General features: G+C 32.8%; 2 protein-coding genes and 1 non-coding gene across 4 annotated transcripts; all 3 read left to right on the plus strand.

The window, feature by feature from the left end:
• Positions 1–4621: 4621 nt before the first annotated feature.
• Positions 4622–7384, plus strand: LOC130973326 (uncharacterized). Of its 2 annotated transcripts, none has more exons than XM_057897804.1 (5): positions 4622–4766; positions 5363–5513; positions 5809–6004; positions 6612–6631; positions 6985–7382. In XM_057897804.1, exons 2-5 carry the CDS (start codon positions 5398–5400, stop codon positions 7013–7015), a joined length of 363 nt encoding a protein of 120 aa, XP_057753787.1. In that variant the 5' UTR covers positions 4622–4766; positions 5363–5397; the 3' UTR covers positions 7016–7382. The 2 variants fall into 2 exon arrangements, with proteins under 2 accessions (XP_057753787.1, XP_057753788.1); XM_057897805.1 differs by lacking the exon at positions 4622–4766 and adding an exon at positions 4836–4888 and having other exon boundaries at positions 6985–7384.
• A 10631-nt stretch (positions 7385–18015) lies between these two features.
• Positions 18016–21773, plus strand: LOC130976806 (nuclear poly(A) polymerase 3). Its single transcript, XM_057901731.1, has 10 exons — positions 18016–18640; positions 18760–18837; positions 19348–19455; positions 19576–19638; positions 19716–19877; positions 19999–20112; positions 20257–20319; positions 20406–20711; positions 20830–20994; positions 21085–21773. Exons 1-10 carry the CDS (start codon positions 18401–18403, stop codon positions 21487–21489), a joined length of 1704 nt encoding a protein of 567 aa, XP_057757714.1. The 5' UTR covers positions 18016–18400; the 3' UTR covers positions 21490–21773.
• A 417-nt stretch (positions 21774–22190) lies between these two features.
• TRNAW-CCA (transfer RNA tryptophan (anticodon CCA)) lies at positions 22191–22262 on the plus strand. Its single transcript has one exon. It is a non-coding gene; the product is annotated as a tRNA-Trp (tRNA).
• Positions 22263–25526: the final 3264 nt, after the last annotated feature.

Below are 25526 nucleotides of genomic sequence, written 5' to 3' on the forward strand. Positions count from 1 at the left end.
AAAGCGGGCTTAAAAAGGATGTCCGCTGAGCTTCCTTGGTCTACTAGGGTTCTGTGGAGATGGGCATTTGCTAGGATCATAGTTATTACCACTGGATCATCGTGTCCTGGGATTATTCCTTGCCCATCTTCTTTTGTGAATGAAATGGTAAGGAGGTCGGATGATTCTCCTCCGACCTGGTAGACTCTCTTGAGATGCCTTTTACGAGAGGATTTGGTGAGTCCCCCTCCCGCGAACCCTCCTGAGATTATATGGATATGTCTCTCCGGAGTCTGCGGTGGTGGGTCTCTTCTATCCATATCGTCTCGCTTTCTCTTCCCATGACTGTCCGACCTTTCTATGAGATATCTATCAAGCCGACCTTCTCTAGCCAGCTTTTCTATCACATTTTTAAGGTCGTAACAGTCATTTGTGGAGTGACCATATATTTTATGGTACTTGCAGTAGTCCCTGCGGCTCCCTTCTTTTTTATTTTTAATGGGTCTGGGAGGTGACAGCCTTTCGGTATTGCAAATTTCTCTGTATACATCCACTATAGAAACCTTTAGAGGAGTATAAGAGTGATATTTCCTTGGTCTATCGAGGCTGCGTTTTTCCTTTTTCTTGGTTTCCATCTCCCTCTCTTTTGTTGAGGGAAGATGCCCAGGTTGCCAACTCAGATCTCTCAGCTTAGCATTTTCCTCCATGTTGATGTACTTTTCAGCTCTTTCCTGCACATCACTTAAGGAGATGGGGTGTTTTTTGGATATGGACTGTGAGAAGGGACCTTCTCTAAGCCCATTGACTAACCCCATTATGACTGCCTCGGTGGGCAGGTCTTGGATCTCTAAACATGCTTTGTTGAACCTTTCCATATAGGCTCGTAAGGATTCTCCGACCTCCTGCTTTATTCCCAGGAGGCTTGGCGCATGTTTCACTTTGTCTTTCTGGATAGAGAACCTCATCAAAAACTTTCTTGAGAGGTCTTCAAAACTGGTGACCGACCTCGGAGGGAGGCTGTCGAACCACTTCATCGCCGCTTTCGATAGGGTGGTCGGGAAAGCTTTGCATTGTGTAGCGTCGGAAGCATCAGCCAGGTACATCCGACTTTTGAAATTGTTTAAGTGATGCTTCGGATCCGTGGTTCCGTCATAGAGGTCCATATCGGGGCTTTTGAAGTTCCTCGGAACTTTTGCCCTCATTATGTCCTCGCTGAAAGGATCCTCCCCTCCTAGGGGCGGTTCTTCTCGTTCGTCACGGGAGTTCCGATCTTTGAGGAAGGATTCTAACTTCAAGAGTTTTCTTTCTAACTCTTTTTGTCGTTCCATCTCCTCTTTTAGGTTCTTCTCAGTCTCCCTTTGTCGCTCCCGTTCCTGTTCTAACTGTTCCAGGCGACTTTGGTGGACGTGGACTAATCCCATGAGTTCAGTTGCATGGGATGGTCCATCTTTCTCCGATTCGCGCCCTTCTGAATAATTCACCTTCGGATTTTTGACTCCGGAGGTACCTTCTCTGTGCTGATCGTTGGTTTCCTAGTGAAGGGTCAAGTCTGCGTCATTGTTTCCGGTGTCCAGATTCTCTTGTTCAGAATCTGATTCCACATGACCCTCTTCGGGGGATTTGTCCGCCATCACTGGTTGATCTCTCGGGTCCCCGGCAACGGCGCCAATGTTTCGGGGCTTACCTAGAACCGGACGGTGGTTGGGCTTGTTTGTGAGGCCCAAGCGTTGGAGGAGTGTGGTCTACGACTTGGTTTACGTCTGGGAGCCACCTCCGAGTTGTGTATGTGAAAGAATGGGGGTGGTACCTGCAAAGACACTCCAATGCCTAAGTCAGCAAGAGTGTGAGCAGGTCTAGAGAGTATTGGGACTTAGAGATACCTGAGGAATGTCAGTGTATTTATAGTGGTGAACCAATAACCACCGTTGGAGTAGTGCCACTTTTTTAGGGTGTTAACCGTCCCTTTATCTTGGGGAGGTTAAGATATGGATACTGGAAGTGGTTAGAGAGATTTTAGGGGCAGTTACCCATCTGAATGAGTGCTTATCTGCTAGCTAACCCTCATTCCCGACTTCTTTAGAACAAGTCGTGGTGAGTGTCGACTTCGTAAGACGAAGGTCGGTGCCGGGTGAGGCTCAATCCGTGGGATTAGGCCTTTTGTTTGGACCTGGACCTTTACTATTGGGCCAGGGTATGAACAATTTTGTTTCAGAAATCAATTTTTGTTATCAATTCTCAAACTCTGAATGTTGTTCTTCTGTTTTTGTTTTGTTTCATAAATCAATATTTTGTGATAAATGCTCAAACTCTTAATGTTGTTCTGCTGTGTTTGTTTTATTTCAGAAATCAATTTTTTGTTATCAATGCTCAAACACTGAGTGTTGTTCTTCTGTTTTTGTTTTGTTTCATAAATCAATATTTTGTGATCAAAGCTCAAACTCTGAATGTTGTTCTGCTGTTTTTGTTTTGTTTCAGAAATCAATTTTTTGTGATCAATGCTCATACTCTGAATGTTGTTCTGTTTTGTTTTAAGGCTGTGTTTGGAAGAGGTGATTGATTTCTGAGTGTTGTTTTGTTTTTGTTTTAAAGCTGTGTGTTGTGTTCAATTTTTATTTTGTAGGAAATTCTTTGACGTATATAAGAATTAAGAAAGAAGACTATTTCTACAGTATTATTCTGTTGATTCTGGTCTGCTACAAGCTTGAACATAGAATTGAAGAGAGAAACCCTTTATTATTTCATCATTGGCCTATTTTTGGCATTGCATATCATTGTAGTTTGTTTATTCATAGAACTAGTTGTTTATGATTCCTTTTGAAGTAAAAAAATGCAGTAGAAGAGTGTTTAGAACCAGTTGTTTTATTCATTGAATTTTTATAGACTTAGGTGTTTATTATAAAACAGTTTTTCTGGTTAAACTACAGTTGAATTGGTTAAATTAATGAACTAATGAACCAATAACTAGAGCAGTTTGATGACCAGTCCAGTTTTCAGAACCATGGTTGTTTACACCTTGTTGTCTCCCTAGTAGAAAAATATAAAATCAATTCTAGACACAAACAATACTATTATAGAAGGATTTAATTCCTCACTCTTCCTCTATAAAAAATGGAAACAAAAATTAAAAGATTTTAGCTAATATGTGTCTTTAAGATATATGATAAATTTATTATTAGTAAAAAATTTTAAATGTCTTCATTTAATGAATGAAAAATTAATGCAATGAAAACGTAAATTTTTTATATTTTTAAATAAAAAATTTTAATTTGTAAACTTTACATACGCTCTTAAGGTACAAAATAGATAAATTCAATTTAAAATTAAGAACCATTTGTCTTAAGTTTATATCATAGATAAATTACACAAATCTCCCTTGAGATAATTGAAATTATACTTGTTACCCTATTTTAAATTTTAATTACCCTCAACCAGAGTGTGGGGGAAAACATTATAGGGAAATTTTATGGTGTTTACATTCAAAATCAACATTAATAGGTGGTGCATTATAAGATTGTCACGTGTGTGAAATATGTGCTGCCTCTGGTACGCCATTCTTAGCAGCATTTTGATGAAGAGGCAAAGGATTTTTTTTGGTAATTAATTAGATATAATTAAATTGTTGTCTAATAGAAGTGGATTGGGTCGGGCAGAAGGCTGTGGAAATTAGCGCTTTTCTTGTGATAGCATATTGAGTAGTCTCCATAGAATTGTAATTTGAAAAAAGTTTATAATGTCTTCATCGAAGTAAAATAAGCTTTGTTTCTGTTGGCCATTTTTTTCTTCAATAACGGCATTTTACCTTCGTCCTCATGTCAAATTGAAAGAACATTCAAAGCAACATTTATTTTTGTCATATTGATAAGAGTATGAGTATGACAGATAAATTTGGTTTAATAAAATTGCAAAATACAAAATATAGATATTTAACTCAGATTATATTAATTTTGACTTATAAATTATTAATTAAGTAAAAAACGTAAAATATAAAATACGGATTTTTAACTAGATTATACTAATTTTTACGTACAAAGATTGAATTTCGGTTTGAAAAAAAAAAGTAAAAATATTAATTTTGACTTATAAATTATTAATTAGGTAAAAAATATAAAATATAAAATATAAAATTTTAACTAGACTATACTAATTTTGACTTACAAAAATTGAATTTTGGTGTGAAAAAAAAAGAAAAATAAAACTTTTAACTCCATAAAAACTTTCTCCATAATTTCTTAACTTCTTGAATAACCCATGTCTTCTTAGTAACCATGTCACTTGATCTCTCTTCATAATAATAACAATCTATATAAATATTATTGCTATATGGTTTTCGGTTGTATACTCGCATAATGAGAAATGGTTAAATATATAATATTAAGTAGTAAAGAAAAAATTTTACCAAAAAAAAAAAAAAAAGTAGTAAAGAAAAAAGACTCTGGAGAATCTATTATATATTTATATTAGTGCTACGTTGTTTTTTTTTTTTTTGGTCATCGTGGTATTTCAAAGGCCAACTTATAATTTTATGCAGATTACCCAATGTACCTCCCACCAAGAAACAAAAGCCCCAATTCTCACTGCATTTTGCACGGCCCAATCCACCTTCATTAGGCAACAACTATCAAGTCGGTCCTGGTAAGTTTCGCAATTTTTATTTTTATACCATTATTATTATTATTAGTATTATTATTAATAAATTGAGATGAACAAGGAAGATCCGAAAGGGAGCAGAGTGGCTTCAGTTCTTCAGTATTGACTTGCTCTTACGCTGTTCTCTTTCTCACAACGAGGTAAGCTCTTCTTCGCTTCAATTTCCTTTGATTTAATTTAATTGAATAATACCTAATCTAATACGAATCGCCAGCCTCTTCTATTCGAATCGATTTTCCAGCAACGGAACTGCTTTTCTCTCGTAATTCTCTGTTCTATTAGATTATTTTGATTTGATTTTATAGTCAAGTTTTTCCCGTTTGTTTGGAATTTATGCTCTTGAAACGCTTTCACGGATCATGCTGAAATTTGAACATTGCTTTTTTTTTTATTATTTATTATTAGATATCGAGAGTGTAGATTGCAGAATCTACAGTGTTGAAGTATTAGTGTAGCTGAATAGTGAATCCCCTCCACCTGGTTCAAAACGCTGAATCATAGTGGTGTTTGGACGGAAAATTATGTTTTCAATTAATTTTCTTCAGAGTGATTCATAGGCATACGATGTACTCTACTTTGGAGAACTTGTGACTATGCAGTTTAAGACATTTCATGTCTGGTCATGCTCCCTTTGGATGTGCTTATTATTAGCATCAGTGCAATTGTGCTGAATATGTATTTAAAAATTCATCTGCTATTTCTACACAAAATAATTTGATTTTGTTTCTGTTTGCAGAAATATCATCAAATTAGTAAAGGTAGGGGGATATCATGGCTGTACACTCCGAGTCAGGTTCGCAGGAGAAGAAATCAGGCAATGGATTGAATGAGTTACTGACCTTTAATGCTGAGAACATGCAGAACAACATGAAGATTATCTATTACAGGTTTGTTTCTATAGTAGATAGATTTAATATACTATCTTGAATACATTTATATAGCCAGGAGCATTATATTTGGGATTGACTACTAAGTAGCAAGAATGGTTTGCCTCTTTTCTTTCTCTACCAGCTTATTTGGGATGGTGATTTTGGTATGGATTCCAATGTGTGGTTCTACCTGAGTGCTTGAAATGCGTATATAAAGCACTCTTAGGAAAAGGGAAAAGAGTGAAAAAATTTGTGTGTTTAATATTGGCCAAGTTTTCAACCGAAGTTTTTATTATGTTTGTCGCTTTTGCAGTCGGACATTTTTGTCTATAATTGGCGGAGTTGTTGCTGGAATTTTAGGATTTACAGGCTTGAAAGGATTTGTCTTTTACTTACTTCTCATGGCAGTTACTTCAGTTGGGCTTGTAGCCAAAGCAAAATTTTCAATCCCGACTTACTTCGACTCTTGGAACCGAGTGCTGCTTGATGGCTTTCTTGGTGGTCTAATGGTAGGTCTTTTGTATTCATTGCATCTTTGTTAGGAATAATTAGTGTATAGGGAACTTCCTATTTACATCAAAAGATGAAATTAGTTTGGATAAGAAAGGTAGATAGGAATAACATACACAAACAGAGGATAAGATGTAACTAGCATCATGGATAGGAATACAAGACATCAATTATGTAGAGTTTGCCAAACTTTGCATACCCACCATTGATGCCCTGTGAAATATTTGAATAAATTAGCTATACCAACATAAATGGGTGAAAGGCCTTTGTGTTGTCTTTGGAGGCAAAATGATAAGGTGTACAACATGAAATTGTTGACCCCTCTTGAGTGTTAATGCTCGAGCTGGAAATTTTTATGAATAGTGGTGAAACTCATGTTGAATAAAGTACACTTGAGATTTTAAATGGAAAGCTTGTGTAGTTTTCTAATAGGAGGTCTATGTAATTGTCTAGTTTTAACACCTCTTATTGGCCAATTCAACATACATTACATTTAGATGCTGTGGGTGTTTGTGCTCTCTCTCTCTCTATATATATGTGTGTGTGTGTGTGAATATATATTTTTGGCGTATAGCATTCTAACTTACTTTTTAAAACTTTCTGCAGTCGTTCGTGCTGTTTTGGACGTATCCTTCTCTTATGAAATATGATAATATCAGTGAAGTGTGACTGCAAGTTTAACTTGATTCAACAATATAAAATCCGTTAAAAATGGGAATACTTGTATGTCTACCACCAAAGAGTGATGGAGTAAGTTATTTTAATTCAAGCTGTAGTACTAGCAACAAGTAATGACTTCCCAATGTTTAAAATAAAGTGATGGATATTTTCAGTTGCTCTTGAGCAGCCATTGCTGTGCCATTAGAGTAGTGCAATGACATTAGTGGCCTCCTACTCGAATATAACCTAACATTTAACTTGTATATATCTTATGCTGAAGTTCTTGCTATGATACTGTGCTTCTTTGACAAAAATAAAGATTTGCATATGACATTGTTCATATATTCTGATGGAGGGAGCATACAAGTGTTTAAACTGAAGGTGAATTCGGCTTCTGTTGCTGCTACCATTGCTTGCCAGGATGCAGCTACACCCTAGAGTTATTAGATAGCTTCAATGATGTAACCGTTTTAAAACTTTGTAAGCTTCACTTCATTAGATTATTTATCCGTTGATGTATTATTTGAAACAGAGTTTCAAGAGGCAAGGATGTTACAATGTTGCATCTTTTCTCGCTGTCAAAATTGGCCTATACGAGATTGCTTTTGCAGTATGTTTTATGACCCCCTAAGCAATTTTGTCAATTTTATTTTATCATTTTGCTTAGCTTTAATTCTCAATGAAAATTTAGCTGAGACTGTTTATTTGGCAATTATTGTGATTCTTTCACATTCTCCTCCTTTGGTCCAAATGTTGCTCATTTATTTATGAACTAGTTTTTCAGCTGAATTATCTATTCATAAATGCATTCTCACATGTTATGGTGGATAGATGGCTTATTATGGCAGGTGATGTGTGTTGGGTCGAGGCCAGGTTGGTTTTATTTTTTTATGTTGAGATTGTTCTGTTTGCTTTGTAAGGAGATTTCATGGGTTGAGCGTATTTTGGTTTAGATGGGTGAAATGAGAGGATGACACAATCAGAGGTAGGATGTGTAGTAGACAAACTGAATTAATACTATCAGAGGTAAGATGCTTCTTCCTGTGGATTTCTTTGCAGCTGCTAAGGCTCCGGTAGCATTATGTATGCAGTGTCTTATGAAGAAACTAAGAGAAAGCTCTAGCTCTGTGCAACAAAGAGAAGAGTTAATTCTACCCAAATTTAGATAATTAAAGAGTAAGGTTAGAAAATTAACTTTTTTCTTGCGATAGTTAGTCAAATTTTTTAAATTATTTTATTATTTTAAATTTATAAATTTTAAATTATAAATTTTAAATAATAAATTATAAGATTTAAACTCTAAAGTTAGCAAATATTGACTAACTAAAAATTAGTTTCATATATTTTCTCTTTGGAGAATCCACCATTCTTGTTTCTGCCTCATCTTCTAGTGAAGTGAAATTCTTCAGAAGAATTTTAGCTTTTTTTTTTTGTTACTCTTGGGCACTTGGGCCCGAAGTTAGAAAAAAAATATCTGACAAAATGTATCAAAGAGGCCAAAGATATAAAGATAGAAAATTATATGGTACAGATCTAAATCTGTACAGATTTAAAGATATAATGATGTGTGGCAAAATCTAAACCACACATCCTAAAGCTATACTTTTCACTCAAAACCGTAACTCTTCACAAAGAAAAGCGTCACCTAATGGAAAAAAAGTAAATTAGAAGATTTAAGAGAAGAAATAATTAAGTTATTAAAATTAATAGATTAAAAATTAATGATTTTAACTAATGTTAATTGTAATGACACCGAATTCTTAAAATCAATACAAAATGATTTTTCTCAAAATCTTTATTTTACTATAAGTTTTATTGAAGGACTTCAAAAACCTGAAAAAACTTATTTTTCACACGGAATTTCTAAAAAATGTTACCATGGAAATGATTCCCCACATCTTTATCATACCTTCAACCCACAATTAAATTCTATAGTAGATATGCTTGAAGAAATATTAGTATCCATAAAATTTCAAAGGGATAAGGAAAAAGAGAATCCCAAAGAAGAAAAATTTCAAAATATAATCAACATAACAGATCTAAAAGTAAAACCACCATTGAAATTATGAATATTGAAGAAAAATTAGAAGAAGTTACAATGCTTTTTAAACAATTAAAAATGGCTCAAGAAAATAATATTATGGAACATGGTTTTCAAATAGAAGAAGAGTTAGTTAATTCTGAAAATATAGAAAATGAAGAACACATTCTAGATTATTCAAGTGACGAAGAACCAGCAATTCCAATACAAGTAAAAAATGAAGCTGGAACATTTAAGGATAATCAATCTCAATTTAAATGGGAAACATGTTTTGATAATTATGCTTTCAAAAAAGGGTTTATAAATAAAGATTCAAAATATACAAAAATACCATCAAAATACGTTCCTAAAATCCAGGAAATGGAAGGAGAAAGAATGCTCGACTTAGACTGTAAAAAGAATGAAAAGGAAATTTTCGAAAATTGGTTGAATTCCTTTTTATTAGAAGCCTTTACTAATCCAAAACTTAGTGAATTGTCTGGAAGAGATATTTGGAATTACATAGGGTTTCATACTAAAGGAACTATAAGAGATTATATGACATCAATAGAGAACCAAATAATAGAAGAATTAGTAACAAAAACAACAGCTTATGATAAAATATTATATATAATGATGATTCTATATAAAGAATTTTTTGAAAAAAATATTATAGATCATAGACAAGAAGTCTATAATAAAGAATATCAAGAAGCAAAAAACCATCTAGCTAATATTCAGATATATGATCTATGTAATGTAGAGTCTTATATATGTGAATATAGAATACATTATTACAAATTAAAAGAAAAAGATAAAAATCATTATCTTAGTATGTATATAACAAAACTTTCATATCCTGCTAATGAATTTATAATGGGAAGATTTATAAGAGAAATAAATAGAGGGACAATTGAAAATAATTTTGGTGGAGCAACCTCTGCAATAAGAGAGGAAATAAAAGAACGTTGTATGCAAGAAGCGACTCAAAAAAGATTTGCAAATATAATTAGAATTTGCTGTCAGGATAATGAAGAAATACCCAAAAAATATGGTCTTAATAAAAATTTTCAAAGAAAAAGAAAATATCAATTTAGAAAAAGAAAATACTATCCAAACTGGAGAAAAAAGAGGTACTTTAGAAAAAGAGATAACAATAAAAACAAAAGACAAAAAAATGACTATTGCCCGAATAAAAAAGAAAATTACAAGTGTTGGTATTGCCAAGAAGAATGACACTATGCGAATGAATGTCCCAAAAAGAAGGATAAAAAAGATCTTACTAAGCAAATAGAAATTGCTAAGTCTTGTTTCATGGAACCATTAGAGGAATCTGATGATAACTTAGACTATATTTTTGAATATGTCTCAGAAACAGACTCAGAGATTGAGTAATAATGCTACATTTATTACTATAAAAATAACAGAAAAGTTTATAAATACTTTCATAGATTCTGGAGCAACACAATGCTTTGCTAGTTCAAATATAAAACTTGATTGGAAAAAATTAAAGAAACCATTAAGAGTTAGAATAGCTGACAAATCAATACATAAAATTGACCAAAAAACAGAGATGGCTAAAATTTTTATTCAAAATTATAGGTTCATTGTTCCATCTATATATATGTTAGATTCTGGAATGGATTTTATTATAGGAAATAACTTTTTAAAGTTATATCATCCATTCATTCAAGAATTAACATATATAGTTTTAAAAGCTCCACACGATTCTTCAATAAATCAAAAATCAAAACGTATAAAAATACCGACTACTACTATAGATAAGATCTTAAAATTTAAAATATTTTCTATATTAGAGACATGTTATTTAAATTTATACTTTCAGATAAATATTCCAAAAAATAATCTTAAAATAAAGATAGAAGAACTTTTGGATAAAATTTGTGCTGAAAATCCTTTAGATATTAAAAATACAAATAACGAATTAGTAAGCATTAAATTAAAAGATTCTACAAAAGAAATAAATGTTCCAAATAAAATTCCTTATTCCGCAAGAGATAGAGAAGAGTTTTCATTAGAATGTAAAGATCTTTTGGAAAAAGGAATTATAAGATTAAGTAAAAGTCCTCATGCGGCTCCAGCCTTTTACGTCGAAAACAATAATGAAATTAAAAGGGAAAAACGAAGGATGGTTATTAACTATAAAAAATGAATGAAGCAACTATTGGTGATGCTCATAAACTTCCAAGAAAAGATTCTATTTTAGAAAAAATCAAAGGAGCAACGTGGTTTTCATCTCTTGATGCAAAATCAGGATATTGGCAACTTCGTTTAGACGAAGAAACAAAGAAATTAACTGCTTTTACTTGCCCAACAAAAGAATCAACAAGTGTGTTGCTCTATGAATGGAATGTATTACCATTCGGATTAAAACAAGCCCCAGGTATTTATCAAAGATTTATGGAAGAAAATCTAAAAGAGTTAAATGAATTTGTTTTAGTATACATTGATGATATACTAATTTTTACAAAACAGGATAAAGAAGATCATCTTCAAAAATTATTAATTGTTTTAGAAAGATGTAAAGAAAAAGGATTAGTTCTTAGCAAAAAGAAAGCAAGAATAGCAAAACAAGAAATAGAGTTTCTTGGATTAATTCTATCCACTCAAGGAAAGCTAAAATTTCAGCCAAATGTCCTAAAAAAGGTAAATTTATTTCCTAATAAAATAGAAGATAGAAAACAATTACAAAGATTTTTAGGGTGTATAAATTATATTTCTGATCAAGGATTTTTAAAGAATATAACAGAATACACTAAAAGCTTATTTCCAAAAATAAGTACTAAAAAAGAATGGAAATGGGATGAAAAAGACAGTATGCAAATTCAAAGGATTAAAGAATTATGTGAAAAACTTCCAGAACTTTATATTCCAGAAGAAAATGACTACTTAATAGTAGAAACAGATGCTTCAGACATAACCTGGTCAGGATGTCTAAAAGCTAAGAAAGCTATAAAAAGTTTAGAACAAGAAAAAGAATCACTAGATTCTAAATATTCCCCAAAGGAATTACTTTGCAGGTATATTTCAGGGACTTTTACTCCAACAGAACAGAGATATACCACTCATGAAAAGGAAACTCTAGCAGCAATTAAATCTCTTAAGAAATAGAAAATTGATTTACTACCCAAAGAGTTTACATTAAGGACAGATTCAAGTTACCTAACAGGTTTCATACTATATAATTTAAAAGTTGATTATAATCATGGACGATTGGTAAGATGACAATTATTTTTGTTACAATATCCAATAAAAATTGAATATATTAAGGGTGACAAAAATGTTATTGCAGATACATTAACAAGAGAATGGAGTTCGTCTACAACGCATTAGATCAAGAAATTCAAAAATATGAGCAAGAACTCGAAAAATGCAAGCATTGCCAGCAACTAAGGACACAGATCCAATCTCTCAAGAAGGCCATTGAAGCAATGAAATCAACACAACAACCAAAACTATCAGAGTTCAGCCAGCTAAGCATGGTGGACAAATCAGGTGAAGAAAAAATTTCGGAAAATAAAACAATTGCTGAAATCATTAAAAAATCCACCCAAGATAAAAAATATTATGTAATTTATAATGGCCCCATGAAAGGAGTATATGATGCCTGGGAAAAAGCAGCACCATTCACACACCAGTCAAGGATAATTCATAAAGGAGGATTTTCAACACTAGAAGAGGCAAAGGAATCCTTCAGGGAATATGAAACTCTTCATCCAGAACAAACTCTAAAAAGAGCAGATAAAGCTCCAATTCAAGTCCAGAGAATAGGAATAATGAGAAATATTCCTACAAGAGCTGAAATCAAGGAAAAGAAAAGGGTCTGTAGATCAAATCTCAGAGAAACCCTCAACATAGTCCTAAATTGGACTGAAGAAAAAAGGGCAATTTTGGGATATTATCCTATTGCCAAAGAACAGCTAACAAAGCTGGTTATATTTCCAGATGCTTCCCCATCGGACACATATCAGTTTTTCCAGTATGGATTAATTGATACAATTTTAATTTTTAATGATCTAAAAATTATTAGTGAGTTTCCTGCAGGATTCGTTGATGCAGTAAAGAGATTTAAAAATATGATTGACAATGTAAATCCAAGGGATATATCCCTAAAATTTACGAATAGTCAACCTATTTTTAATGAAGAAGAAGAATGCTTGGTTCCAGCACATCAAGTAATATTCATGTCTGTCTTCCCAGGAAATTTTCAACCAATTGATCAAGTTCAAGATTTAACAATCTACAGTCATGAAGGTAGACTAGCCAGCACACTAGCAAGGGTCTTCGAAAGAACTCAAAAGATAACAAGGGAATCTCACACAAAAATCAATTATAAAAGCAGAAATACTCTGCTTGTGTCCAGTAAAAGAAATGAAATTAAAGAGAGAGAGATGAGACTCTTGGTAGAGTTTGAATCTGCATTCTACAATCTATCTGGACTCTTAGAAAAACTCCCTGAAGGGATAAAAAGGAATCTCTGCTATTTGATAAAAAACAGAGAAGACCACAAGTGCCAGCTGTGTGTCTCAGAAATATCTGAAAAAAACAATAATGAAATGGGATCCACCCACATGATAAAAGAAGAGGACAGCTCATCCACCCACATAAAAGAAGAGGACAGCGCATCTGAAGCATCTCTCGACATTATTGCATAATGACGTAAGCGCTTAGGTCATAGAGCACCAACAATGTAGCTGGTGCAAGATAATAAACAATGACGTAAGCAATGACGTCATAAGAAGGGTAAGGATGGGAATTGTCCATCAGACCCAACCATTATAAATAGATTGCTTAGGCAATTGTAGAAGGCATCAGACAATAGAAAGCAGAAGGCTAAGAGTACTCATATGCTAGGAGAGCAAGGAGGAAGCTGCCGAGGCGATTCTATAGTCTGAAGAAGAATTCCCTTAGGAAAAAGCAATTCTAAACTTCCCTCTGGAGTTAGTATCTACAATCTTCCCTCTGGAGATAAAAACATCTTATGTAAAATATTCTAAATAAAGGAAGTTTTTCTCCAGAAAGGTACGCCTTTATCCTAATCTCTTAGTTATGAATTATTTAGAAAGTTTAGAATTAACGGAAGAATCTGATTATTATAGATTATCTGCTTTATTAGATAATGAAAAACAGGCTGTTCTAATAACCATATTATGACTTAAAAGAATTAAAGCTATTAAAAGAAAAAATGGAGAATGAAGTTGAAAAATTAAAAAGATATTTAGAAACAACAGAAAGTGTAGAAATAAAAGAAGTTTTTGAGGATTTAAGAAAATATATTAAAGAAAAAGACAAACAGATAAAATATTTTATATACAATAATCCATGCAAAAAATATTATAAACTAAAACAAGATTGAAAAACTATAAAAATCATAATTATGGTCAATACTTTTGATTATAAATTGGCAAATTATTCAAAAAATTTTAAAGTCGTTTTACTTTCAAAACCAAAAGTCGTTTTACTTTCAAAAATTGGTATCAAAGCCAAGTTAACGATTAAGGGTAACACTTTCTCTTTAAGCAACATTTTTAGTGACACGCTTTTAAATCAAAATCTGTAAATCTGTACAAACATGCATCTGTACATGAGATGGACCCTATAAAGATATAGGAAAGTTGTACTTTATCGGAACACTGATGTTCTTTGTACGGACAGGTAACCCATATTTTTTTGTCTTCTAGTTAGCAAATGAATGACGATATTAACCCTTGTTAAAGAAGTGTTTTTCCAAAAATGACAAGCTTAAAAAGAAAGAAAGATATTGGCTTGGGGTGAAAAATTTTCGGTGCTGAGTATTTAAGTTGGTGCCGGAGCTCAACAGTATTTGCAATCCCACTAAGGAGGATAGGGAAGGTGGTGGTGGTGGTGGTGGTGGTAAGAGAGGAAGGGATGGAGGAGTGCCACGTGGAGCAGGTGTTGTGGAAGTGAAAGAGGCCGTGGTGGTGACGAGGTGTTTCGATACGGACATTAGTTTCTTTAGAAAAGCTAACCATTTCATTGGTCTTAGTGCTGTTGTTTTTATCATCTTTTTCATTGATAGTGGCCATGTTTTTGGCGAATCAATGAAATTTTTAACAGTGGAAGTGTGGAACAGTGTTTTAGCTATGTTGTGCTAATAACCGTGCAATAATGATCATGATCTTACCTTACTAAAATTTTCTTTTCTGTACTCTCTATACCAATCACGATCAACCTTCAATTTCAATATAGCGATTAGCGAAAAACATATAATTTTACTTGCATAATTTGAATAATAAATAAAGTTGAGTGTAAATTATTGTTTTTTTAATATATATCTAACTTGATTTTATCCAACAATTAGTCAAGCTATGGTCATTTTTCATAGTTTTCCACTTTTTCTTTGATTTAGGCATTGGCTTTGGTTTTGGTTTGAAAAGGAGGCTTTGATAAAGTTTGTTGGAGTTAAAAATAGCATTGAGCTTATTTAAAATTGTCTAGTGCCACCTATTTATTTTGCAGCTCTTTCGGTTCGAGTGATTTAGAACATGATTTCTTAAAACTTGACCGTTATCGATATCATATATTTACAAAAAATAATAATTGTTCAATTTTCAATTAATTTTTTTTAATTTAGTTTCTTTGCAATTTTATGATAATACAAGTTTAATTTCTAAGAGACACTGTTTGTAAGAGTTTTTTTTTCCAAGCTTTATGCCCATTAATTATAATTATTAGGAGTTAGGACAAACCAGATTCTTTCCCCCTTGTAATTATTTTTTGCATGTTTTTTTTTTTAATTGTCTTATTAACATTTTTCAAGAAAAATAAAATTGGCAATGGGAGAAGGAATATATGCAGATGAACCGAGGCAGCCAATGTTGAAAGGGGTGAATTGGTGGACAGGGCAAGCCAACTTTGTTTCTAGCTGGACAGAAAAAAAAAAAAATCTCCTAAGCATACGTACTGAGCAACTACTTAATCGGTTGCACATCCTTCATGAACTTTCTGTGTTTCAAGACTACTGAAGGAAACGTTTCATGTATCAGGACCGTCTAAATAATTTACATTATATCTTCATAGTTAAAATGAATAGAACATCAATATTTTGCTAAAGATATATTTAACAATACTTTTAGTAAAAAAAAAAACCAAAAAAGAGAAAAGATATATTTAAAAGAAACAAAATAAAAAAAATTTAAGAGGACTTTAGGCGAGTCACCAAAAAAATAAAAGGACTTTAGACTAAATATTTTTATTCTAAATTTATTTTAAAATATAAGATCTTTTCATTTCCAAATTTTGTAATATTACGTTAAATGATTTTTTGTTGACAATATTTTACATGAATGGCCAAAAATTAAAAAAAAAATCCAAAAATTGTATTTTGTTTCAGTTTATGTTTGTGTCCTCTAAAATAATTATTGAAATCACTTATCATTCATAAAAAAGAATAAAAAAGAGTAATACATTTTGTAGGAACCAAAATAAAAATGAAGTGTATTATATTGACTTTATTCGAACTCATCTTACCGAAGAAAAGATTGAATAAGTTAAGTTGTAAAACGTGGAATTACATCAGCTTGGATTCGGAACTACAAAGACTCTTCTTTCTCTTCCTAATTTGTATTTCATTATTTTTATTAAAAATTACAAAAAAAAGTAAGTGAAATTTAATATAACTTTGATAAAGAAAAATGAAGTCTACTATACTTATCTAAATAAATAAAAAATATATACAATAATAATATTTTATCTTAAAACAATCTAATCTAATCACGTAATCATGGAAGGAAAATTCTGGTGGGTGGTTCTGGTTGAACACGTGTAGAATATACATAATAAAAAGATAAAATTCCAAATGATCAAAGAATTCAACCAAAAAAAAAAAACTTAAAGGTGAAGGAAAAAATAAAAAGGAAAGAAAGAAGAACGCATAGCATATATGTATAGATGTCAGGTTCCGGACGGTGGTGGTGGTACGCGTCGAACATGCGGTGGCCAGAATTGGATCTGTCGCCACCTTGGACGGTGTTGCGGTGGCCAGCGGTAGATTTATCGTATTGGTGGGTGAACTTTTCCGTGGTAGATGACGTGTTGTGGGGTTTTGTGACGGTTCTTGAATCCCTTGCTTTAGCGGCCATGCTTTGCTATTTCTTCCTTTGTTGTGGTTGTAGTCTCTAACCTTTTCATCTTATTGTTTTTATTATTATTATTATTCCTTATTTAATTTTTTATGTGAATATATATTTTGTTTCATGAAATTGGAACTTGTTGTATGTATTATGAGATTATGACCTGTGAACATATGAATTGTATGTATTTAATTTGGTTTATAAGAAGAAATTATTATAGGCGGAATTTCGTGTTTGTGGTGTGAAGATTTGGAAATGGGAAGGAATGGATCACACTTTGAGTGATCACATATTTGATTGAGTTTTGCAAAGACAATATATATTGTTCTTTTGGCACTTAACAACTACGCCGACACTTTCATTAACGAAAATACTCAGAGAGAAGAACATTAACAAGCTCCTCCGAAGGGGCTAACCACACAGCTTCATCAGTAGTTCTTCGAGTTTCATGGTCAACAAGTCAATTTCCAGTTTTGTTGGCTTTTCTCATAATCCAATCAAATTGCACAGTCCAAGCGCAGAGGATAAGTTTCTGAATTTTTAGAATAAGATTTGTCTCACTTATTTAAATCGCACTTCTAACTCCAAAGTTATAATCCAAACAGAAAAAAGTTCGCAGCGGCAAATAGTCCAACAAAAAAGAGACCTAGAGCATTTCATAATCCAATCTACATTTGAATTTCTGATAATACAATCAAATCTAGTTAAATCTTGATCAGACACGACACTAATATCGCAATTCAACTTAAAACAATTATCTCGAAGAGACTCCCACCGAATCTTACACTAAAGACGGGTGCAAGTGATTATCTCGTGCAGATGTGCTAGGCATGTATGTATTGATTATTTATTCAAATTTAAAAATTTTAAATAATCTTCAACTATTTAAATAATTAATCTAAACGGCACTAATAATAGTGAATTGTTGATGTGTTAGAAATTATTTTGTCGAGTGAAAAAGACTGTTTAGAGAAATTACTTTAATTACTTTAAAGTTAAAAGACCGATTAAAATTTTTTTAACTGTGAATGAAACTTTGTCTTTCCGACAAATAGTTGGGACTAAAAATAATATTTAATCTAAAAAAATAAAATAATGAAAATAAAAACGGGAAAAATAGTGGCGTGTGATTGATGACTAGGTCTAAAATGGGGACACCTGGCAATTCAGCATGTTGGCACTTGTCCACCACGAGCTTTCACCTTTCCCTAGGACACAACGAACAGATGACGAAGTTTCTCACACAGAGGAGTTCACAGTTCACAGCGTAGCTGAGAAAGACAGATAGATAGATAGACATAGAAACCAAATTAGAGAGAGAGAGAGAGCAGAAAAGTTCACATTTCAGTCATTCTTTTCGCGATTCCGATTCTTACTAAATATAGGTTTCAAGCTAGTCAACAGAAAAATTCGCATACTCGGTGTTCCTCTTAGATTTCTTTTTTTTAGAACTTTTGACATTCAACCTTCGCACGAAGAATCGCTATTGAAATTTTTATTATTCCATCTACCACTCTGTCACCAGCTTTATTTTTAGGGGTTTTGCAATTTCTCCGAGGGTTTTCTTCTTTCTAATAAATCCCCCCCTTTCCCCAACTTGCATGGAATTTGAAGCACACGCTCCTTCTTCTCCTCCTCCTTCTTATTCTTATTCATTAAGCGGCGTCGTTTTGGACCCTCCTATTCGTCCTCGACCCCCGACGCCGCCGCCGCCACCTCCACCGCCGTTTCTGCGTATTGATCCTTCTTCGGGGGTGCTTGTTCCACCCCCGCAACCTTTCCCTTTCAACCTTTCTCTCATCTTCTCAATGGATCACCAGAGGTCTATGTCCCTTCTTCAGGTAAAACCCTAATTTTTGGGTATTTTAGGGGTTTCTTTCTTTCTTCTTGGGGTTCTGCGTTTTCTGTAAAGTTTGTGGCCTTTTTGTGATTTGATTTTGGGGGTTTAATCTTTGTGCAGTTTATGGCTGATGAAGGACTTGTTCCTTCTGTGGAAGAGGAAGAGAGAAGGAAGAATGCTATTCAGAAGCTCAAACAGGTTTCTATCTACACCCATTGCCCTTCATTTCTGCTTACATTCTTGTAGTTTTTCCTGTGGCATTTTTCATGCTGATCTTTCTGTGTTTCTTTTATTGATTCATTGCCTGATAAATTTGCAACATTGTTTTTTAGCATTTTAGGAAATGGGCTGTTTTTGTTGTGATCGGCATTCATTATGTATTTATCAAATTGGAGAAAGATCTGAAGTTGTTCATACAATAGTCAAGTTATTAATCAAATTGCACAAATCACATAGCTATAGATGTTGCAACTTTCCTGGCAAAAACATGACTTTTTCATTTCTAGAAACCATGTTGAGTAGGTTAGCAATCCCTGCACTTGAGTCTTGGCCACTTGTATGCTAATCTTAGTTTTGTTTGTCTCAGCTTGTATATCAATATTTATCTATGCACTTTGCATGACTTTTTTGACGGGCTGTTGTTCATTTAGTAATCTGGAACTTATATGTCATCACTTTTCTTATCATGCTATTTGTTTGAGTTTGCAGATTGTGTCAACATGGATCAAGCAGGTTGCTGTACAACGGCGATTACCAAAGCATCAGATTGCAGCTACATCTGCCACGGTATTGACATATGGATCTTATGGCCTTGGAGTAAGTGCTTCCCTTTTAAGTTCTTTTCCATGTATCTTCGAATTTACTGGCATTAGTCTATTCAACTTGTTGACAAGTCTTGAAAGCTTGTTTTTTCTTTTTAACACTCGTGATGTTCAGGTTCACAGTGCTGACTCCGACATTGATGCTTTGTGTGTTGCTCCTTATTTTGCAACCCTTTCGGTGAGTTTTTTTATCTTTTCCTTTCTGGGTATGTTGTATTTATTTAATTTAATTTCTATGCGATATGATCTATACAGGAAGACTTCTTTGTTGTTTTGCACGACATGCTTAAAAGTAGGCCAGAAGTGTCGGAGCTTTACTGTGTCAAGAGTGCAAAAGTCCCTCTTATGCGATTCAAATTCGATGGAATTTCCATTGATCTTCCATATGCTTGCTTGAAAGTACTATACGTTCCTGAGGTCAGTATGAGAAGTCATAATGTAGTTCCTGTAATCTTGTTTATCTTTTGGATTTGTGAACATATATGTTCAAAGTTTCTTCCAAATAATATTATGCTCACATAATTCTATTGGTGCGCAGAGTGTTGACATACTACACCCATTCTTCTTGAGGAATATTGATGACACCAGCTGGAAAAGCTTGTCTGGTGTACGAGCAAATAAACGCATTCTTCAGCTAGTACCAAATGTTGAGGTATGATGCATGTCAATCCTTTGTCTCCCCTTTTTCTGTTATTCTGTACCTTTGGGGACAGTGAGGGATCTTAGTTTCGTTTTATTTTGTGGTGTTTAAGCATTTTGATTTTGTGTTTCTTACATTAATATTCGTGTGTTTCAGAATTTTCAAGCTATGGTACGGTGTCTTAAATTATGGGCAAAAAGGCGAGGAGTTTATGGCACAGTAAGTTCAAGCGTACTCTCTAACTTTTAAGTGATGCTTATGTATGACATCATGCACAAACTCATCCTTTATGGCTTGTCTTGTAGTTACATGGTTACTTGGGAGGAGTCCATTTGGCAATTCTTGCAGCTTATGTTTGTCAACGGCATCCTGATGCCTCCATAAATGCTTTAATTATGAACTTTTTCCGAACATTTGCCTTTTGGTCCTGGCCTTCGCCAGTGACGCTGCAGGAAGGAATGTTCCTAAAACAACTAGAGAACATGGAAATGCGATCTTTCATGCCTATTTTGCTGCCATCTAGCCCTTATGAATTTTGCCATTCAAATATAACCAAAAGCACTTTCTACCGGATCAGGACCGAGTTTGTACGTGGATACAATATGACAAGGGTATGTTTCTGTTTTTTCAACATAAGTCTCTTTATTAGCATATAGTATACTAATACTTTGTAGGTTTGAACCTTATTCTGTTTTTGCTCATTTCGCTTTGTTTGGTTTGTCATTGAAGGATCTTTTGAAGCCAGGTTTCACGTGGGACAATATATTTGAGCTTTTTCCATACTCAAGAAGGTATTCCAAATTTGTCAAGATTTACCTATCTACTACCAATCAATGTGAGCTTGGCGACTGGGTTGGTTGGGTCAAGTCACGCTTCCGCAGTCTTCTCATCATTGTAAGTATCTCAAGTAGTAAACCTAGCCATCTTGTAATTTATTTTTACTTTCATCATCAGTTCCTCACCTGCGGTATTCGTCCGATGCAGCTTGAGGGGATCCAGGGTTTTTGTGATCCTAACCCTACGGAGTACACTGACCCCGACAAAAGCGAGCCAAGCATGGTTTTCTACTGGGGCTTGCAATCTGGAAGGAACAACTACCTGGACATAGAGTTGGTGGAGGGAGAGTTCATGAAGGTTATCAGAAACGGCTGCGAGGGAACTCCCGGTAGGTTGGAGTTGCACCTCCTATCGCCGTCACAGCTCCCCAAGAATGCCCAGTTTGATGATAGAAGTATAATTATTAATAACAAAGGTAGAAAAGCATGCTGGAAAATGGTTGGTTGTGACAAGAAAAGGAGCCAAGTTTATCCACAGCATCATATTCAACATTGCCTTGTTGGTCATGTCTCATCTAATGGGGAGGGTGAATGCTTAAGTTCTAGTGGCTAGATCCATTTATTTATTCATCTGCAAGGTGGATGTATATACCATTTCCGTCTGTATTCTTTTTTTCTTTCCTCCTTTTTTCCTCTGACCCCTTTTGTTTTTGGCTTCAGTAGGAGCATAGGTTCCACAGTTTTTTTTTTTCTGTTGAACTTTTGTAGGGTGGTATAGTTTGTATAGTTAAAAGAAGGAAAGGCCAAAATGTTAGGAGGGTTTGGAGATTTGTATTGGAGAAGATGAAATGTAAATTGAATGGAATGAATAAACGCCTTTCAAACTCGCACAGTAGAGGAATCATTTCTTGGATATTTAAATGTTTATTCTAGAAATAATTTTGTAGTAGGATTTCTGACACTTTAATGTGCTTAAAGAGCGAGTTATGTGTGAGACATCTTCGTAGATTATAGTGCGACACATCCAACACAATTTCTAGAATCATCAATTAACATGCTGGCCTTAATTTGATGGTGGTATGAATGAAACACAACGTTGATAGTTCACACTTGACACCTCGAATTTCGAAAGGACCTCGAATAAAGCAAATTTTCTTTTGGTTGCCACCATGAAAGATGAAACACAGAAAAATACAGGCCTGTGCTATGAGTGCAAAGTTCGGATTCATGCAATATAAAAGCTATTGGAGCATCCAAAGTTCATCTATCGTACATAATAATAAGATATTTAATTGAGGAGAGACAAACAACCGTGGATCCGTGGCGCAATGGTAGCGCGTCTGACTCCAGATCAGAAGGTTGCGTGTTCGATTCACGTCGGGTTCAATCCCCTTATTTTTTTCCTTCTAAATTTATGAATATAATAAATTCACCTAATAATATCCCCATCGTTTCTCATCTTTTCTGTATCTCATTGCACATTTTTCAATTAAATCAACTCTCCTTCTAAACATTTTAATAATAATATATAATAAATAATCTTCAATTCAATATAAATATAACTTGGAAAGACAGACATAATTTTGTACATTGGCTATTAATTATGATGTCAAATTGACAAATTTTTCTTTTTTGTCAAAAGACCCCGATGCTAATGAGCCTTAAAAAAGGATGTCAAAATTACACAACAATCAATAGGAGAAATGACAACATATTTTAGGTGACATATATGGTCTTTTTTTGTTGTCTAACATTCACATGTAGGATTTAAAAAAAAAAAGAAATAACACCCATATTATTTTTAGGCAAATTCGATAAAAATTCTATCAACATTAAAAAATTTTCCGTATATATATATCATATTATTAGGGTAGGCACACAAATCAACTTGGGTTAGGCATACAAATCTAATACTTGTTCGCTTAAGAAAATATCATAGGTTTGAACTTTGTGTGTGTAGTAACTCTTAAATATGGTTTAAATTCACTACAAAATAGTCTTTAGTTTATTAGACTAAGATTAGTAAAAAATTTAAAAAATGAATTTAGCTATTTTGTATTCTAAAGGTACATTTTAAGAGAATATATAATTAAAAATTTTTTAAATTAGAAATATATAAAAAGATTATCTTTTCAACAATTTTTAATAAATTTTTTATGATATTTTTAACATGTGTCTTTAATACACTCATTAGCAAGACCTCAAAAAAAAATTAGGGAAAACACACGTATGGGGGACTGGATCCTCTCCAATAAAAAAAGGATGGTATTTAGTATTTAATTTAACTATTTATCACTCTTCTCTCTTATTTATTTCTGATCCCACTTATAGAATCAAATGTGAGAGATCATACTGATATCCTGTCAAATGTTAAAAAAACTAGGCAAGATCCATTTTCCGTATAGTAGGTATATTCTTTCATTTCTTTTTTCTTTCTTACTTCTTGCCTTTATTTCTTTTATTTTCCATTTTTTCCCACTTCTCTTCATTCTTTTTGTTTTCTTTCTCTACTCCTCCATAATTATTAATTGTTTTATATCTTTTTTTATGTTTGTTTTTTTATTATTTTTTCTAACCAAACAAGTTAAAGTTTTTAACATATCATTTTTTTCTAAAAAAAATTATGTTTATATGTCTATGTATTATGTATGTTATGTTTGTAGATTTGTACAAATACGAAAAAAATATATATTGTTTAAAATTCATACTTATTTGTTTATGTATATAAGTAAAAAAATATAGTTACAAAAAAAAATATAAGTAAAAAAATGTTTATCTTTTTTCAAAAGCCCCCCCTCTCTCTTTCAACTAAAATTATGTCACCGTCTAAAAATTAAACTTGAGAATAAATTATCTTCTATCACGCATTATTATATGGTAGGTTTAATTTAATTATACGTTTACTAAGACATAAAATAAATATTTGATGGTAAGACATAAAATAAATATTGTTACATATTTTACTTGAATTCGAAGTATTGTGTTTAATTTCAATTAAACTCTAATATTTTGTCGAGTCTTTTTAATCTTATAGAGAAGACTTTATTTTTCTAATAATTTGCATAATTTTAAAGGGTATCTAATATACTTTTCTAAAATCTTATTTTTCTCAAACTTTATAAATTTGTTTGATTGGTTGAAGTGTCATTATTTCATCAATTATGCTTAGTATACATAAAAAATTAGTCATCAAATTAATTATTTGTATAATTTATATATTAAAATATAAAATATTAAACATAAATTAAAAATACATATATTTATATATAAATACATAATAACTAAATTGATGATTTATTTTTAATATGCACAAAGTATTTTTATTATTTCACATATTAATATATAGTATACAAAATAGACATGTTATGTAATAATTTTTGACAAAAATAATTTACTCTCTAATTTTAGAAGATTACCGAAGCAATTACCACAAATGATATATATCTTGTACCTATAATGCAGCTGCGTTTTTTAAAATACTTTTGCTCATCTAAAAAAAATTACAAAAAATTCACTTAGTGTATAATTACTAAATCTTAAAAATAAAAATATTTTTAATTATATTTACAAAAAATACATCAAAATTAAATTTAAATTCTAAATTTATTTTTGAGAATATATATTTAACGATTGAATTTTTGTCGTGTTTTAAATTTTTTTTACAGAACTTTTATTTTAACAAATTTGAAGAATACTTTTATTAATAATTTGATAATTTCGATAATCTTTCTTTTTCAAAGATAAATGTTATTTTATTAATATAAAATAAAAGTGTTTTCATAAGGAAGTACAAAAGAATTGGGTATTTCTATTTATCACCAACTGTAACTGAAATACTAAGAGCTTAAAGAAGAGTAAAGTAAGAGTAAAGAAAATTAGCAGCATCTATCAGGTATGGCTCACGAGTTCACGCACTAAATTGCTGGCTTCTTTCACTATCTCTGGTGCCGGGCTTATTACCTTCTCAAAAACACACCGATTCCTCGCTTTCCAAGTGCTCCAACACAGCGCCGCTATGAGGAGAGTTTTTTGTCTACCGTCTAATTGAGCCGCTGCCCAGGATAAGACTCGTTGCCACCAATTGAAAAATGTCTCTTCTTCTCTCATCCATAGGTCAGGGGTTATTAAGCTTAGTCTCCATATTATTGAAGATAGGGGGCATTGGAACAAAGCATGAGAAATTGATTTAGCCTTCAACATGCATCTTGGACAAGTGGCAGGAGTGGATGCGAACCGGCTGTGGACTTGTTGCAACATTGGAAGCTTTTCATGAAGACTTTTCCATAGAAAAATCTTAATTTTATGTGGTAATTTCAACTCCCAAATGCTATTCCAGACTCTGTTGTGTATGTTCTGGGGCCTCAATGAAGTAGGAGAATGAAAGAATCCATAAGCAATTTTGTATCCTGACCCAACTTCATATATACCAGATTTTGTCCAGCACCAATTAACTTCATCCTCCCCCTCTGTTGGTTTGATTGAAAAAATTTTATTGCATATATCAACTGAAAAAATCGACTCAATCAGATTTCTATTCCAGCTTCTATCAGGATTTAGTAACGCACTAACGTAATACACTTGCAGATCTGGCGGAATTGTGAGTGCATTTTGAGGGACATTAAAGGGCACTGGTGGTGGGAGCCAGGGGTC

The sequence above is a fragment of the Arachis stenosperma genome, chromosome 4 (genome assembly GCF_014773155.1).
Source record: "Arachis stenosperma cultivar V10309 chromosome 4, arast.V10309.gnm1.PFL2, whole genome shotgun sequence".
Classification (NCBI taxonomy): Eukaryota; Viridiplantae; Streptophyta; class Magnoliopsida; order Fabales; family Fabaceae; genus Arachis; species Arachis stenosperma.

Excerpts from the sequence above, each read along its gene's own strand:
- LOC130973326 (XM_057897804.1), top strand. The coding sequence starts at position 5,398 with ATGGCTGTACACTCCGAGTCAGGTTCGCAGGAGAAGAAATCAGGCAAT. Across the intron at positions 6,005-6,611 it reads GCTTTCTTGGTGGTCTAATG|TCGTTCGTGCTGTTTTGGAC; the intron begins GTAGGTCTTTTG and ends AACTTTCTGCAG. Across the intron at positions 6,632-6,984 it reads TCGTTCGTGCTGTTTTGGAC|ATTTGCATATGACATTGTTC; the intron begins GTATCCTTCTCT and ends ACAAAAATAAAG.
- LOC130976806 (XM_057901731.1), top strand. The coding sequence starts at position 18,401 with ATGGAATTTGAAGCACACGCTCCTTCTTCTCCTCCTCCTTCTTATTCT. Across the intron at positions 18,641-18,759 it reads GGTCTATGTCCCTTCTTCAG|TTTATGGCTGATGAAGGACT; the intron begins GTAAAACCCTAA and ends ATCTTTGTGCAG. Across the intron at positions 19,456-19,575 it reads ATGGATCTTATGGCCTTGGA|GTTCACAGTGCTGACTCCGA; the intron begins GTAAGTGCTTCC and ends CGTGATGTTCAG.